Source organism: Molossus molossus, unplaced genomic scaffold (assembly GCF_014108415.1).
Source record: "Molossus molossus isolate mMolMol1 unplaced genomic scaffold, mMolMol1.p scaffold_m16_p_24, whole genome shotgun sequence".
Taxonomy (NCBI): Eukaryota; Metazoa; Chordata; class Mammalia; order Chiroptera; family Molossidae; genus Molossus; species Molossus molossus.
Window position 1 is genome coordinate 7,006,432 of NW_023425360.1, and position 16,623 is coordinate 7,023,054.

Here is a 16,623-nt window from a genome sequence, read left to right on the forward strand (position 1 = left end):
CGGCCCCGGGTCACCAGTGCACAGAGCAACATGCTGTCAGCTCTCTGGTCCCGAGCTAGGCTCTTGCCCCACGCTGTGTATTCAGCTCGAGAGGCAAATGCCCGTTCTAGAAGCTGGAGATTATAGTCTTTCCAGAGGATACATTTTCATTTACATTGGATAATATTTCTAGTACCATTTAAATTTTTTTTCTTTATTAACTTTAGAGAGAGAGGAAGGGAGAGGGGGAGAGAGATGAAACATCGATGTGAGAGAGACACATTATTTGGCTGCCTCCCACACGACCCTGACCAGGGCCAGAGACTGAACTTCACCCGAGGTACATGCCCTTGACTGGAGTCGAACCTGCGACTCTTTGGTCCAAGGGCTCATGCTCTGACCACTGAGCCAAACTGGCCAGGGCGAACCTTGTAACTTTTATTTACATTTTCCTAAAGGCTAATGATGCTGAACACCTTTTCAAATTCTCATGAGATACTTGTATGTCTTTTTTAGTAAAATGTTTATTCAGATTACTTGCCTGTTTTTAAAATTGGGTTGTCATTTTATTCGTGAGTTACAAGATTGGAAGAAAGTGTTGTTCAAATCATCTTCACCCTTACTGATTTTCTGTCTAGTTGTTTTAACAATTATTGAATGGGGTAGTAACACCTACAACTCTTATCATTGGGTTGTTTATTTCTCCTCTCATTTTGTCCATTTTTGCTTCGTGTATTTTGGGCTCTGTTAGGAGACTGATATGGTTGGGTTTACCCCTGTCATTATGTAATTCCTGGGGTGAATAGATATTTTCTCATGTTTCATTTAATTCCTTCTCACCCTATGTTTTGAATTATTTTCATAGTGATTGCTTCTGTACTATGCATTTTTAAAAGGTTTTTATTGATTTGTTAGAGGAAGGGAGAGAGAAATAGAAACATCAATGTGAGAGAGATACATCGATCGGCTGCCTCCTGCATGTCCCGTGCTGGGGATGGAGCCTACAACCCCGGCATGTGTTCTGACCTCGAATCGAACCGGGATGATGCTCCATCTACTGAGCCACACTGGCCGGGCTATACTATTCATTTTAAGTTATCAATGTCTACTTTTGAGCAGCACTACCTTACTTCCCATAAAAACGCAAACTTTGTCCCAGTATAGCTCCGTTTCTTTCCCATCCTTTGGGCTGTTGTATATGTATTACATCTCGAAGTGTTCTGAATTGAACCAGGCATTGTTCATTTCGTGCAATCCCATACCTTTTAAAGAAGTTAAGAGGAAATACATACGTATGCAGTCTTTTGTATTTACCCATGTATTCCCATCGTCTGGCACTCTTTATTTCTTAGTGCATATTTCTGGGTCTATTTGAATTACTGTGTGATGTCATTTCCTTTCCACCTAAAGGGATTTATTTAGTATTTCTTGCAAGGAAGGTCTGCCGGCCATGAATTCTCCCAGTCTTTGTTTTCCCAGGAATATCTTTATTATGCCTTCAGTTTCCGATGATAGTTTTGCTGGGTATAGAATTCTTGGTTGACAGCACCACTGAGCATGGGGTTTTTCGCATTCCATTTCAAACCAGGTGGCCTCCCTCCAGCCATGGAGGCTGCTGGTCTGCGCAGCCAGCTTGTCTGGAAGAACTGCTGTGACACCCAACGGGGAGGGGCCCGGAAGTGAGGGGAGGAGCCCAATTCCCACCGTTGTTAGCAGAGTGTTCAGAAGGTTTTCATGAATAAATGCTCCTGAATGTGTTGTATATTTTAGTTCATTTCCAGAGTCTTGAAATGGTTGTTTTTATAGTTTTGTGTTGTTTAATCCTTGTTCTTTGAAGAGAGGATTTTCTCAGCTTCTCACACTGCTGTTCTAGCCCCATTTTTCTTTATCCATCTTCTAGAGAGGAAAAGGCTTGTGGCAGTTAAAAATACGGACTGTAGCCCAGCCGGTGTGGCTCAGTGGTTGAGCGTCGACCCATGCACCAAGAGGTCACCGGTTTGATTCCTGGTCAGGACACATGCCCAGGTGGTGGGCCCGAGTCCCAGTGGGGAGCATGCAGGAGGCGGCCAGTCAATGTTTCTCTCTCTCTCCTTCTCTCTTCTTCTCTCTCTAAAATCAATAAAGAAAAAAAAATAGGAAAAAAAAATATGGACTTTACCATCATATTATCTGGGCTTGAACCCTGGCCGCACCATCTGCTACTTGCAAGACCTTGATCAAGTTACTTAACCTCTGGGATGAGGTGCCCTCATCCGTAAAATGGGGATGATAATAATGTCCCTATCTAATGGGGTAGTTGTAGGGATGGAATGGATTAATGTACTTTGAGTTATAGGAGCAGTGCTTGGCAAACTGTATATTAGCTCTCATTATCAGTTCTGTGGAGGTCTCTGTCTTATTTAGGACTTTAGCCACTATGCTCTTGGCTGGGTGCCTTGCATGTAGTCAGCTCATCTGAGCCTCCGATCATCTTTTTATTGTTTTTTTTTTTTATCTTCGCCTGAGCACATTTTTGCATTTTTCTTCAGATAGAGGGGGAGGGAGGGAGGGAGGAAGAGAGAGAAACATCCATGTGAAAGGGACACATTGAGTGGCTGCTACCCACACGACCCCAACCGGGGTCAGGGACAAACTGCAACCGAGGTACGTGCCCTTAGCGGGACCTGAACCCGGGTCTCTCCGGTCTGCAGGCCGACGCTCTAACCGCTGAGCCAGACCGGCCAGGGCCTCAGATCATCTTTACGGAACGATGCTGGGCATCCAGATGGAGTGAAGGCAGCGCTCAGAGTAACCGCAGGTGCGAGGGGCACGGACCTCAGGAGACGGAGAACAGATGGCCCTGTGCCTTGTTGAAGCCAAACGTCTGTTGGGCAGCCTTGGTCCTGGGTTCATGTGTGTCTCCCTCCCGGCCCCAGGGACTGCCAGATTGAGTTCCAGACCAGGTCTGCACACTTGCGTTGCCAAACATTTAGTTCAGCACAATTGCTACCACTGCAGAAGTTTCCTTGCGTCTGGCACCTCCAGGGATGGACAGAGCAGCTCAGGCAGGCTGCCTGGTTAAGTACCTGCACCAAGGGAGGGGCCCCTGGGCAGCTGTGTTCACCAACCCAGGCTGCTGTCCCTCAGTACAGAGCCGTTGTGCCCGTGGACACTGGTCCTTGTCCTCCCAGTGGCCACAGCTGCCGTGAACGTAGTATGGCCTGAATTCAGTCCCCGCGCATCACCTGGGTGGGACATGTCTGGCGAGAACGTGTGTCCCGCACAGCTGTCCGCAGCGACCTGGCGAGCGGGACTGTAGGCGTAAAAAGACAGCCTTGGCCTTCAGGAGGCTTTCCGCCTTCACGAGGGTCGCCAGACATGTCAGATAACGACAGCCGCGTGGGCGTCTGTGTCAAGAACGCGGCTGCCTGGGAGAAGCTGGTGGCAGGGAGGATTCACGGAGGAGGTGGGCTTTGAACTGCCTGCTGCCAGGTAAGGAAGGGTTTCGGAGGTGAGTGAAGAGGGACAGGTGGTGTGCTGGCCCATCTGAAGGCCAGGGGATGAGGGACATCCAGGCCAGGGCAGGAGTGGACACACAGGGATCAGGTTGCCGCAGGAGGCTGGCGAGAGGCAGAATACGGGCAGATCTCGGCCTGTCCGTCACCCCAAGACGAGGAGCGTGGCTTTTCCAGATGGCAGAGGGCGTCACCAGGGAGTTTTAAGCAGAGAATCAAGTGGGGATGGGTTTGAGAGGTAAGACAGGAAAGAGGACAGTGACCAGTGGCCAGTGTGTCTTCCACCGTCTGGGTCAGGGCATCTCCCTAAGGTCAGCAGTGATGGTGCTTCTCTGTGTTCTGGGAAGGGGGAACTCTGTTCACCCTTTGTGCCAACTGGTCATCTTCAGAGTCATCCTCTCTGTTACACTGTGAGTTGGTTGAGGGTAACCCCAGCCCCTGGATTAGTTCCTGGCACGGGGCAGGCGCTCAGTGTAGGGTTTTTGAGTTTATCTGACTGTAAGCCCGGGCCCTAGGGCATATGGAGAAGCCCAATTCCGTGAAAATAGTTCAGCCTGGGGAGCGCGTGCCCATCAATCGTTGGTGCGTGAGACAGAAATCTCTTTCTCAGGACTGTGTCTGGCCGCCTCTGCATTTCTGTTGAATGCTGCGGAAATCATTTCATTCCCCTTGTTCTTGAAGTTTCCGTGATGGACGACATCTGCCGGCACGTAAATTGTGAATTGAAAAATCGTCCGGAGTTGTTGTGGGAAAGATGGTAAACACAAACTATTAATAATAGTTAGCCTGCCGTCAAAGTTTCTGATGTAAAAAGGCACAGCTCCGTAACTGAGTGGAGGAAAATGATATTAGTTGCACCAAGTAGAGATGGAGAATTTTTGTTGTTCTACCATGGACCACTGAGCTCCAGAGAAGAATCAATCGTGAGATTTATAAGTAGGCAGCAATTAAATTTAGATTTCATTTTTAAAAGAAGAGAATCCTAAGATGTTACACGTTCTGGTGGAATGAATTGAATATAAGAGTTCGCTAACTGCAGAAGAGTAAAAAATGTGCTTCCGATGTTCCTGTAGGGCCGTTCAGAGAGCAGAGTTACTGGGAGAATAGATGGATGAGAGAAACTAAGAAACGGGATATAGAGGGGGAAAGAGTCTGAGAAAGATGCAGGAAATGACAGAGACCAAATCTCAGAGACAGGCGATGAGACGTCTCTAAGGAGGGCCAGCGGAGATGCTCCCTCTCAGGATGATCAGACGAAGTGATGGTGCCTCTCTCTGTTCAAGAGCCGGGTCCAGGGACAGCTGGTGGGTTCCCAGGGTCCTGTTGCAAGGATCAGCAAGACCACGTCGCACGTGTGCAACCCCTGTCGTAACTGCAGACCCCGTGGTGAATGTTGCCCAGGGCACGGCCCCCTCCTCTGAACCGTGTGGCGGACTGTGAGGTCACATGTCACCTCCGTGTGGCACACAGGAAAAAGGAATGACAGGCGCCTAAGGTTCCACCTAGTGTGTGACGCTCAGTCTCCTGGTTTCTATCTGGCCCTCCTTCCGCGCCCTCTTACATACTGATGCCCTCAATGTGGGCTACATGAGAAATCCTCCGTGTCATTCTTACTTGGCTTTTAAAGAAAAACGATGTGGCTCAGTGGACTGAGCATCGTCCCATGGACTAAGAGGTCCCGGTTCGATTCCCAATCAGGGCACATGCCGGGGTTGTGGGCTCGATCCCCAGTAGGGGGCGTGCAGGAGGCAGCCAATCGATGTATCTCTCAATTGATTGTTTCTATCTCTCTCTCTCCCTAAAAAATATCAATAAAGCCCTGGCCGGTTTGGCTCAGCGGTTAGAGCGTCGGCCTGCAGTCCCGAGAGACCCGGGTTCGGTTCCCGCTAAGGGCACGTACCTCGGTTGCAGTTTGTCCCCGGCCCTGGTTGGTCGTGCGGGTGTCAGCCACTCGATGTGTCCCTTCACATCGATGTTTCTCTCTCTCTCTGTTCCTCTCTCTCCCTCCCGCTCCATCTGAACAAAAAATGGAAAAATGTCCTCGGATGATGGGGGGAAAAAAAATCAATAAAGACATTTTAAAAAAGGAAAAGAAAAACGGCTGTGAATTTACACCCATGTTTCTATCACATGGTCATAATACAGGCTAAATCATCCCACCCGAAATACAGTGACATTGACTACCGTCTCTCCTTCCCAGCTGACCTGTGAGCCAGGCTGGGGACCTGTTTGCCACCAGGGCAACTGTGGGAGGTGCTTCTGTGTCATCTTCTGCTACCTGGTCTTCGTACCTTCTTCTATCTGATTCTGCGAACTTGGGTTCGGGAACCACACCTGAACGCATGGTGTGTGCCCGTTGCCCGGGCCTGGGCTTCCTCAAGGAGCCTCTGTTCAGATGAGAAACAAAACCACACCGTGTGCCACCCAGGATGAAATTGCTTCTGTGGCTTCGTCCAGGGGGGCAGTGCTGTCTGGGCTCCAGGGGCGAAGGGGACAGGTCTGTGGCCCATCAAGGAAGAAATGGAAATGGGCTGACACATTCTGTCGATGGACTACAGAAACAAACGAACGTGCATTAGCCTTGTGCCTGGAATACTTTTTGTATCAGCAGCAGGAGTCTCTCAAAACGTGTTGTAAGTGCCCAGCGTTGTCATTCCAGGCACAGGAGGAACACGATTTCTTCGCGGCCAGATCCAGCCCAGGGCTCGTTTCTGTTCGCGTTTGATTGGAGCGCAGATGGGCCCCTCATTTGCATATTGCTGCTTTTGTCCAATAGCTGGTACTGTCCCTGTGGCCTGGAAGCCTCAACTATTAACTCTCCGCCCCTTTACCGGAAAAGGGAGCCCACCCTGCTCCAGCACCCTGGGTCCTTGGTGTGATGACAGTTTTAACCGGGGTTGACATCTCCCGGGGCTGCTCCTGACACGGGCCCTGCTGCTGGGCATGTGGTTCAAGGGCTGCAGTTTCTTGCAGATCCCAAGGGGCAGCCTTGCCGGCCTCTGTTATGTCTCATGCCCTGCAGAGCAGACGTGTCTTATTTAAGAGGCATCTCTGCCCGGCCGGTGTGGCTCAGTGGTTGAGGCGTTGACCCAGGCACCAAGAGGTTGCTGGTTCGGTTCCCGGTCAGGGCCCATGCCCAGGTTGTGGGCCCGATCCCCAGTGAAAGGAGGTGGCCAATCGATGTTCTCATCGATGTTTCTCTCTCTCTCTCCCTCTCCCTGTTTCTCTCTCTCTCAAATCAATAAAGGAAAAAAAAAGTAAGAGGCATATCTCACACAGACGCCCTTCTTTGACGGTCTGAAGCCTCATTTCTCAGCACTACTGTGGGAATAGCTGCCCGGGCAGTTTCTCCTCACTCCGGACTTTGCAGCAATGCCAGGAAAATGTAACTGATACATGGCTCCTGCCCAAGAACCTCCCTCAGCTCCCCACTGACTTCCAAGTCAAGGGCGGACCTCAGCCTGCGACTTCTGCAGCGGTCTGTGGTCCAAAGGTCTTTACTTTCCCCGGGGGCTGTCTGACCTTTCCTTCCGCTAGGCCCAGCCTCCTCGTGCCGGCGAGCTGTGCTCTGGGGTCGCCCCAGATGTGTTACAGTCCAGTTCATCCATGTCGTCATCTCCGACATGTTTCTCGCGAGCCCTCTGCCACTGGATCACATGTCCCGTGGTAGAGGAGGTGTTGCTATATGATTGTGTCTGTCTGCTCTCCTTAGACGTAAACCACCACAGGCCAGGCGGTCTCGCTGTCACAGTTAGGGTTTGCGCGTGTGCCGCGGAGCAGGCATTGTGTGCGGAGTGGAACTGGGAGTCGCAGAGTATGGACCCCAGGGAAGAGGGCAGCTCGCTGTGCGCCTACTGTGTGCCACCTGTGTTCACGTAACACTCACCCCAGTGTTGTTGGTCCGCTGCGCCCATGTGGAAACAGGCTCAGAGTGATTGACTTAGACTGGTGCTGTCCAAGCTAGATTTTTCTGCCTTTAGAAAATATTTTTAGCCTAGCCGGTGTGGCTCCGTGGATTGAGCATCGTCCCGTGGACTGAGAGGTCCTGGTTCGATTCCTGGCTAGGGCATATGTCCAGGTTGGAGGGGGGCATGCAGGAGGAAGCCGATGGATGTTTCTCTCTCACATCGATGTTTCTCCCTCTCTCTCTCCCTAAAAAAAAGTCAATAAAAAAACCTATTTAAAAAATAAAAAATATTTTAAAATGAAGGCTTAAAATAGATGCAAAAAAATGCACAAAGTGGATACATCCTAGGCACTGAAGTTGCACCGTCATGTACGTGTGTACGCCGTACCCACGATCTGTCAAAGGTGGATTTGAACTTGAGGCTCCCCTGCTCCGATGCCACACTGGTGTGACCAGGTTGCACTGTTGCAAACATCCAGGCAGGTGCGTCGCTCTGCGGTGTCCACGCGTGTGTCTGTGCACACACACAGCTCTAGCGGCCTGTGTATTGGAGTCATCTCGGGAGCTTTGGAAGCGCTCATCCCCAGGGCCCAGCTCTCGCAGGTATATCAGAGTCCTGGCGGCAGTGTGGGGGGAGGAGGTGCTGGGGTGGAGCAAAAGCGTCCCAGGTGATTCTGCTCAGGCCCCGGCCTGCTGTGTGAGACAGAATAAAGCGGGAGGGGCTCATGAGAGCAATCCGAGCTTCAGGTGCTGCTCTTAAGAAATTGGCTTCTCTAGGAGGTCCTGATAGCGCCGACCATTTGCAAGGTGAGCAGGGCTCATTTGTACCTGGTCTCTGGTGCCTCCTAGCTTGTGACATTTGTGATAGCACGGCTGACAAGCCCCCCACGTGGGCTGGACCCCCGTCTCTGCAGGTGGCCCGGCCATACTTCAGGTACCCTAAGAGCTGAGCCTTTCAAAGCAACCTCCTTTCCCCACACGGGACAGCGTTTCTCCAGGCTCTGGAAGTGACAGGTGTTTTCAATTGGCATCTGATTTATAAGACGCAAGCTCTTTAATCTTGAGTGGGATGGGTGTGTTGTAGAGAGGGGGTGCAGGGGAGCAGCGGTTCTCACAGCCTGGCCCCCAGTCAGCAGCAGCAGCAGCAGCACCTGGGAACTTAGACCCGTTCCAGACCCGCCCATTCACCAGCTCTGAGGTCGGAACCACACAGGCCCACAGCCGCTGGTGACTCTGCTGCCGCTGAAGGAACCACAGCTCTGTGTGGATGGTGAGTACATGCGTGGACCCCTGCAGTGCCAGTGGTGGGGTCCTCAGCCCCCGGTGGGCATCGGAGACCCCCGGAGCTTTATAAAACCTCAGACTCCCGGACCTCATCTGAGGGTTGGGGAATCGATTTTCACCAGGTGTTCCAGGAGACGTTGGGATGCAAACCCCTTTCTTTGTTTTTGAATCGTGGTTAATAGAAACCTGATGGTAGCCCTCGCTGGTTTGGCTCAGTGGTCAGGGTGTCAGCCCGCAGACCAAAGAGTCTCGGGTTTGATTCTGGCCAAGGGCACGTACCTCGGTTGCGGTTTGTCCCTGGCCCCGGTTGGGGTCGTGTGGGTGGCAACCACTTGATGTGTCTCTCTCACATCCAAGCTTCTCTCCCCACCCCAACTCTATCTGAAGATAAATGTAAAAATATCCTCGGGTGAGGATTAAAAAAATAATAAAAACGGAAACCTGATTGTAAGGTCACAGAGGGATATACCCCGATTCCCCTTCGCAGTCAGTTGAACTGGTGTCCGCCTGGTCAGCGGCCATCACGGAACCGGGAGTGTCCTTCCAACCTTGACTGCCTGCAAGCAAGCTGGTCCCAGGCAGCACCTGCCCTCCCCCTGCGAGATAAGCCCTACTGGCCGCCACCGGGTCTTCCCGCTTTGTAGTCACAAAGGCTCTGTCCCTCCCCTCTGGTCCCCCACGTGGTTCTGTTGGACTCTCCCAGAGCAGAGTGGCGCTCCCTGGTTTGGAGCTCCTGCGTTAAACTATAAACATCACGTTCTTTCCCTAATAACTCTGTGTTCACTCGGGACAGGGCAGGGACACTTCCTCTTTTCCTCCAGGACTTTTGTCTCCTTGGTCTGTGCTGATCAAGACGTTTTCCGTCAGTTCTGTTACCCGTGAAGTAAAGATGCTGTTCGTCCAGCCTGTGTCTTCTCAGCCATGGTTGTTGGTGACCCCAGAAAAGCCATGAGCGAGGTTCGTGGCCTCCTGCCTACTTAATGAGTCCGTCTTCTCCAAATTGTGTTTTAAGTGGCTGAAGACATTAGCCTCCGATCTCATTGATACACAACGCAGGGGCCAGGCGGGGGTCCCTGAGGCTGAGTCAGGGAGGTAAAGACCCTCCTCCCTCCTGTCACCCCCCTGCAGGGGGTGCTGCAGGGACAGGAGCCTCTGTGAAAGGGCTGATTATTTTCCTTTTGCCCACAGCTGTCTCTGTCCCTGTACCCTTATCTGTCATTGTAAATGTCCATACCTGTGCGATATTTTATGACAGGGCGCACCTGCTCACACGGCGTGGTTGTCATGTTCCCGCTACGCTGCCAAGTTTATGTGTCGTTAAGCCTCCTGACGGAAATGGAATAGGGCTCCTGCTCCAACCTGTCCCACCTGCTGACCCTTCCTGCCACTTTTGCTGTCCTTTGCTCTCGTGGGGGAGGTCACCAGGCTGCAGTCCCTCCAGACTGCTCGAAGTGACTCATGTGCTCAGCGGACCCTGCCTGTGGATGTGTCTGTTTGTTTCTGCATCTGGCATCTCTCAAGACTCCCCACAAAGGCCTGGGTGAAACCCCGAAGCCCCCACCGCCCAGGCCGTGAGGCTCCCTTCCTTGGGGTCCCCTCCAACCCTGCATGACCTGTTACAAGCCTCTTGGAGCACATAGTCCATCATGCTTGTTTGTGTTAGGAAGGAACGCGGTAGATCCACAAAGCCTTTGTCTTACTCACCCTGAGCTTTCAGAACTTTGGGGGAGTCTTTGAAAGCCATTTTCGTGAGACCAGGGCTCGCTGCGTTTCTTGTCTGGACAACTGCAAATACTCGGTGTTTGAAAAATAATAATGTAGCCACATAACTAGGGCTGACTGAGCTGTGAGCTGGCCTGGACCGGGTTAGGAAGCACAGTGGGAGGGGGAATCAGAATTGGAATGCAGGTGACTGATGTCCTGTCGTCGGTCACGGATGGGGGAGCCTGTGCCCCTGTTAGAACATGCTCTGTGGAGATCCCCCAGGACCAGTGCTAGAGGGCTGAGCACGTGTGTTGTGTTGGCGCTGAGCCGCTCACAGAATCTTCTGCGGTCTCGAATGAGCCCCAGGGCCCAGGCTTCTCCCAGACCGACTGGTCAGAAATGTTCAGCGCATGAGGAACCTCAGGGCCACAGGAGTCTGTTCGAATGTGTGGAGTTGGAAGTAAGGCTGAGAAGGATCACAGGGCTGCTGTTCGTTTTTATAATAAAGGCAAATAGAACAGAGGTGTGCTGGTCATCACAGGTGTACACAGAGGGCAGGGAGCACCTGCGCCTGGGCAATGTGGGGAGGTTGCGGACCCGTGGGTGTGGACACCTGTACATGTCTATCCGTTTGGAGGAAGTCTGGATCTATGGAGTCTTTTCCTAACAACGCCCTCCCCCCAAATAGGTAACTCTTCCTCTTCCCTGCTCAGATTCTCCTGTTCATGTCCGTGGCCACTGCATTGACTCGGGACCTCTTCTGTCTGCTCTTAAGAATAGTCCAGCCTTGCCCTGGCCAGTTTGGCTCAGCGGTTAGAGCGTCGGCCTGCGGTCCAGAGAGACCCGGGTTCGGTTCCCACTAAGAGCACGTACTTCGGTTGCAGTTTGTCCCCGGCCCTGGTTGGTTGTGCAGGTGGCAGCCACTCGATGTGTCCCTTCACGTCAATGTTTCTCTCTCTCTCTCCCCCTTCCTCTCTCTCCCTCCCACTCTATCTGAACAAAAAATGGAAAAATATCCTCCAGGATAAAAAAACAAAAATAAAAATAAAAAAGAATAGTCCAGCCTTTTTCTCTGCCTGCATTCTCTTCTTCACTCTTCCACTCTTCATCATCCAGACGGTCCGTACCTGATGCCACCCTTGTGCCTGAAGAACCTTTGATGTTCCCTGGTGACCACAGGTACATGATAATGGTGACAGCTAACCCTCATCTGGTGCTTACACATGTGTTCTTTGCTCTTGGCACCAGCCCTGAGCGGTAGCACGTGTATCCCCGTTTTACAGATGGGAAGGTGGACGCATGGGGTGTCCTGTCCAAGGTCACAGAGTCAGGGTGGACCCAGGCATGACCAGGTTGTCTAATTGCTCCAGGACGGCTTCTGTGGCTGCTTCTTCTTTGTCCCCAACCCACCTTGCCTGCTGTTTTCCCTTCCATCACTGAATCATGCCACCCTGTTTTCTCTCCCCAGTTCCTTTGCTGGGTAGTTTTTCACTACCCAGCTAGGGCTGCCAGGCTCCCAAGACAGGAACTCTTGTCTTGCTTATAATACCTTGTGTGGACCCCGCAGACAGGACGAGAGAAGGGCCATTTGTATTTTCTCTCCTCTTCAAGAAGCCTAAAAAGAAAGCATCTCCTCTTGACCCCCCCCCCCCCCCCCGGTGTGACAGTCCCATCATGAATGTAACACCCACTCGCCTTGTGTTGTAGTTGGGTCCATGTGCACCTTTCTGCTAGGTGGCATATGGAGGCCAGATCATCTCTTCTTGGTTTATCTTTTGTATCTAGGGCATTATTGGACCAACAGTAAATATCTGTTAAACAAATGTAAGGCCGATAAGAATGCAGAGGTGGGGGAAATCATAAAAATACTCTGTCTGAGCGGCCCGGGTAGGGCTAGAGGGCATGGATCAGTCAGCAACGTATTTGCCTGGCGGCCTCCAGGGACACCTCCCTTGTTGGGAAATTTCTAGAAGAAAGTAGCCCTGGCCAGTTTGGCTCAGCGGTTAGAGCGTCGGCCTGCGGTCCGGAGAGACCCGGGTTCGGTTCCCGCTAAGGGCACGTACCTCGGTTGCAGTTTGTCCCCGGCCCTGGTTGGTCGTGCGGGTGGCAGCCACTCGATGTGTCCCTTTCACGTCGATGTTTCTCTCTCTCTCTCCCTTCCTCTCTCTCCCTCCCACTCTATCTGTACAAAAAATGGAAAAATATCCTCGGGTGAGGATAAAAAAAAAAAAAAAAGGAGAAAGTGGACAGTTGCTTGGCCTGTGAGGCTCAGTGGATTGAGCATCCTCCCATGGACTGAGAGGTCCCAGTTTGATTCCCGATCAGGGCACATGCTTGGGTTTCAGGCTCGATCCCCAGTGCGGGGCGTGCAGGAGGCAGCCGATCAATATTTCTCTCTGACATTAATGTTTCTATGTCTCTCGCCCTTCCTCTCTCTCTAAAAAATCAATAAAAACATTTAAAAAAAGACAGTGACGTGCTAATGATTATCCTAATGAGCTTATCTACCTCGTCCATTTTGCCGGGGTTTTGTTGCCTTTTATTTCTTTAGCTAAGCCGACCTCCTGGTGAGAAGCTCCTGGCTTCGGTGCCCTCCCAGAGTGGGTTTTGTAAATAAACAGGCCGTGGTTGGGGGCATGTAAGCCGAGGCCTGCTGGACTTTGACAGGATGTTTGGGCCCTAAATTGCTATGGAGTCGGGGAAATTGTGCTTCCTGAGTAGAGACAGAACCTTTCAGGATGGAAAGGGGCCAAGAAAAACTTCTTTGTCAGTGAGAAAGTTAATTCTTGAAGCGTGTAATGAAGGTTCTCCTACTAAGTAAATGTCTGTCGGACTCTTCAGGTTGAAAACACCTTGCACAGCCTGGCTGGTGTGGCTCAGAGGTTGAGCGTCGACCGCTGCACCAGGAGGTTGCCGGTTCGATTCCCGGTCAGGGCACATGCCCAGGTTGTGGGCCCGATCCCAGTGGGGGGCATGCAGGAGGCGGCCCATCGATGTTCTCTCTCATCAGTGTTTCTCTCTCTCTCTCTCCCTCTTCCTTCCTCTCTCTCTCAAATTAATAAAGAAAAAAAATTAAAAAACAACAACAAAGCACCTTGCACCTACCAGGTGTCTTTTTGCATCTGGTACAAACCTCCAGGTGGGTGGGCTGAGAGGCCAGAGGGGGCCTCCCCCGTGGTGTCCGCCGGGATTGACAGCAGGGTCTCGCTTTGCGCCTGCAGGTGAGCGTGCTGACCACCCTGGAGCGGAGGTTCAACCTGCAGAGTGCCGACGTGGGCGTCATCGCCAGCAGCTTCGAGATCGGGAACCTGGCGCTCATCCTCTTCGTGAGCTACTTCGGGGCCCGCGGGCACCGGCCACGCCTCATCGGCTGCGGGGGCATCGTCATGGCCCTGGGCGCGCTGCTGTCCGCGTTGCCCGAGTTCCTGACCCACCAGTACAAGTACGAGGCGGGCGAGATCCGCTGGGGCGCGGAGGGCCGTGACTTCTGCGCCGCCAACGGCACGGGCCGCGACGACGGGCCCGACCCTGACCTCATCTGCCGCAGCCGGACCACCACCAACATGATGTACCTGCTGCTGATTGGGGCCCAGGTGCTCCTGGGCATCGGTGCTACCCCCGTGCAGCCTCTGGGTGTCTCCTACATCGACGACCACGTGCGGAGGAAGGACTCCTCGCTCTATATAGGTAGGAGCAGCCCCAGGGGTGTGGTTCTCTTTGCTTCCTGTGCTGTTAGTAACCAGGGCACGTGACAAAGGAAGGACAGGTGGGCCCATGAACTTTGTATTTCGCCGGAGCCTTGTTCTCAGACTCGGCTTCAAAACTCGGGGATTTTGAAAGCTGATGTCTGAGTTGCACCCCAGAAAATCTGGTGCGGTTGGTCCAGTCTCGGGGTGCAGGGCGTGACGTGTGTTTGAAAAGCTCCCCAGGTAGGTGGTTGTACCCCAGCAGAATTGAGGCTTTGTTGTGTGAGACCAGGAACAGACCTCGAGAGGGAAGACATGGTCAGGAGCAGATTAATGTTTACTGTGTGTGTGGACTTTCTTCTGTCTGTCATTAGCCATGAGGGCAGACTTGGGGGTCTATGTGTTGGCATTTGGTGTCCTTCAAAGTTGGAGGTTTTGAGTAATTTTTCCTGGACCTGGGATATATGTTGGAACTGGGTATTTGGGGAGAGATAAGGGACGTGTGAATTTTTAAACATTACTTTGCACTGGATGAGTTTCTGATCTTTTATCCTGGAAGGATGGAAGGCTTTGAGACATGGGGTTAAGAAATATCTAAGTCATGCCCTGGCTGGTTTGGCTCAGCGGTTAGAGCGTCGGCCCGCGGACCAGAGAGTCCCGGGTTCGGTTCCCGCTAAGGGCAGTACCTCGGTTGCAGTTTGTCCCTGGCCCCAGTTGGGGTTGTGTGAGTGGCAACCACTCGATGTGTCTCTCTCACATCGATGTTTCTCTCTCTCTCTCTTTTCCCTCTCTACCTCCCACTCTATCTGAAGATAAATGCAAAAATGTCTTTGGGGGAGGATTAAAAAAAAAAAAGAAAGAACTATCTAAGTTGAATCACCCTTAGAGCAAACAGGAACACCTGCTCAATGCAAGGTGGCAGGGACACATCGGTCATCAGTCACTGCTTCTGGGTCCTGTTGCAAGGCCATTTGTATGGCGAGGGCTGGCCTGCCCGGCATCTCCATCCCTCGTGGACCAAGTATAATTTTGCTTCCCACAAGCTGTTGGACTGCGTGAGACATCCCCAGTCACTGAGTGCTAAGCTTTGAAAACGTTACCTCTACGGGCGGAAGCTTTGTGCCTCCCAGAAAGCTGTGCGCTTTGAAATACAAAGTTCATCATCACACGGAGGTTTGGGTCACCATAGAATTTGAATTGAATCTGACACAAAGTGTCCTATCTGCCAAGCCTCCAGCATCCGCTGCCCAGATTTTCAGAGCCGAGAGGGTCTGGAGGTGTTACGCACCCGAGTGTGGATTTCAATCCGTGCCTTTCCCGCCCAGCTATGCGGGAAGTGCTTTTGGTGAACAGATGTGTTGCAGACATACGTGCTGGCCTTCTGTGGACAGGCTCAGGGTGAGGACGGGGGTACCTGTGAGCCTGGTCATGACCTGACCTTGGAACACAGAGTAGAAGAAAGGACTGGTCAGGACAGAGACGGCCAGTCCCTCTCCATGTGGTTCGGGGCTTCCATGATTGTGTCTGAGGCTGGGGAGAGGGGTCTAAGGTAATCGTGTGTATTCGGTTACTGAAACACTTGTTTTTTTCTTTATTGATTTTCGAGAGAGAGGAAGGGAGAAGGAGAGAGAGATGGTAACATCGACGAGAGAGAACATCGATTGGCCGCCTCCTGCATGCCCCCCACTGGGGATCGGGCCCACAACCTGGGCATGTGCCCTGGCTGGGAATCGAACCAGCGACCTCTTGGTGCCTGGGTCGACGCTCAACCACTGAGCCACACAGCCGGACATTTTGTTACTTTTAAAGCTTGAGTGGAAGCCACTCCATGTAACACTGTTGCAGACCAGGACCTGAGCCACAGCCTGGATCCAAAACAGTCTCCTGAGGTCCAGCAGGACAGTTGGCCTCTGACTTGACGGATGTCGCTCTGGGACTCGGGAAGAGATGTTTTCAGGCAGTGATAACAGCAAGTGGATAAATCAGAGCCCAGAGAAGGGAACGGAGAGTGAGAAGTTGAGTTCTTATCTCTGATGATAGAATTAAGGAGAAAAATGTCTCCCCAGCATCCCTCCTCGAGTCCCGGCGGTGCTGAATCATGTCTGCTTAGGGCATCCTGCCCAGCGCGGCGGGCTCAGAAACCTCCTCTGCACGTCTGCCCTGCCCACGGGCTGTGGCTTCTCCCTGCACTGAGGCGGGGCCTGGTTTGTGTGTGCAAAGCTTTAGGATGAGGGGGCGTTTTGGTTTGGGGGAGAGGGGCCCTTTGTCGTTCTGAGCCCTCATCTGTGGGATTTGCCATGAGTCTTTGTTAGGAAGGATGTTTCGGTCCAATTTCTACTTGGAAGTCCTTTTCCTGTGTGGTAGTTAAGCAGTCAGAGATCATCTGCTGTTTGCATGGTGCATGGCACCTCGGTGGCTCGGGTCCATCTGGCCCATTTCCAGAGCAAATGGAGATGGACCCTCTGGGTGTCTCTCTGCTGGTTTCAGGGGTGTTTGTTTCCGGGGAACAGCAGGGAGCAAGCCTTCTGGGCGACTGGCCTGAGTAGGTGGCCGGGTGGCCTTTGGTGCT

General features: G+C 52.2%; 1 protein-coding gene across 2 annotated transcripts in view; it reads left to right on the forward strand.

The window, feature by feature from the left end:
• The window catches only part of SLCO3A1 (solute carrier organic anion transporter family member 3A1), a 246,849-nt gene that overhangs the window by 44,395 nt on the left and 185,831 nt on the right, over nt 1–16,623 (forward strand). For both annotated transcript variants that reach the window (XM_036277812.1, XM_036277811.1), the window contains exon 2: nt 13,590–14,055. In XM_036277812.1, coding sequence (XP_036133705.1) covers nt 13,590–14,055 — 466 coding nt within the window. The remainder of the gene's footprint in view (nt 1–13,589; nt 14,056–16,623) is intronic.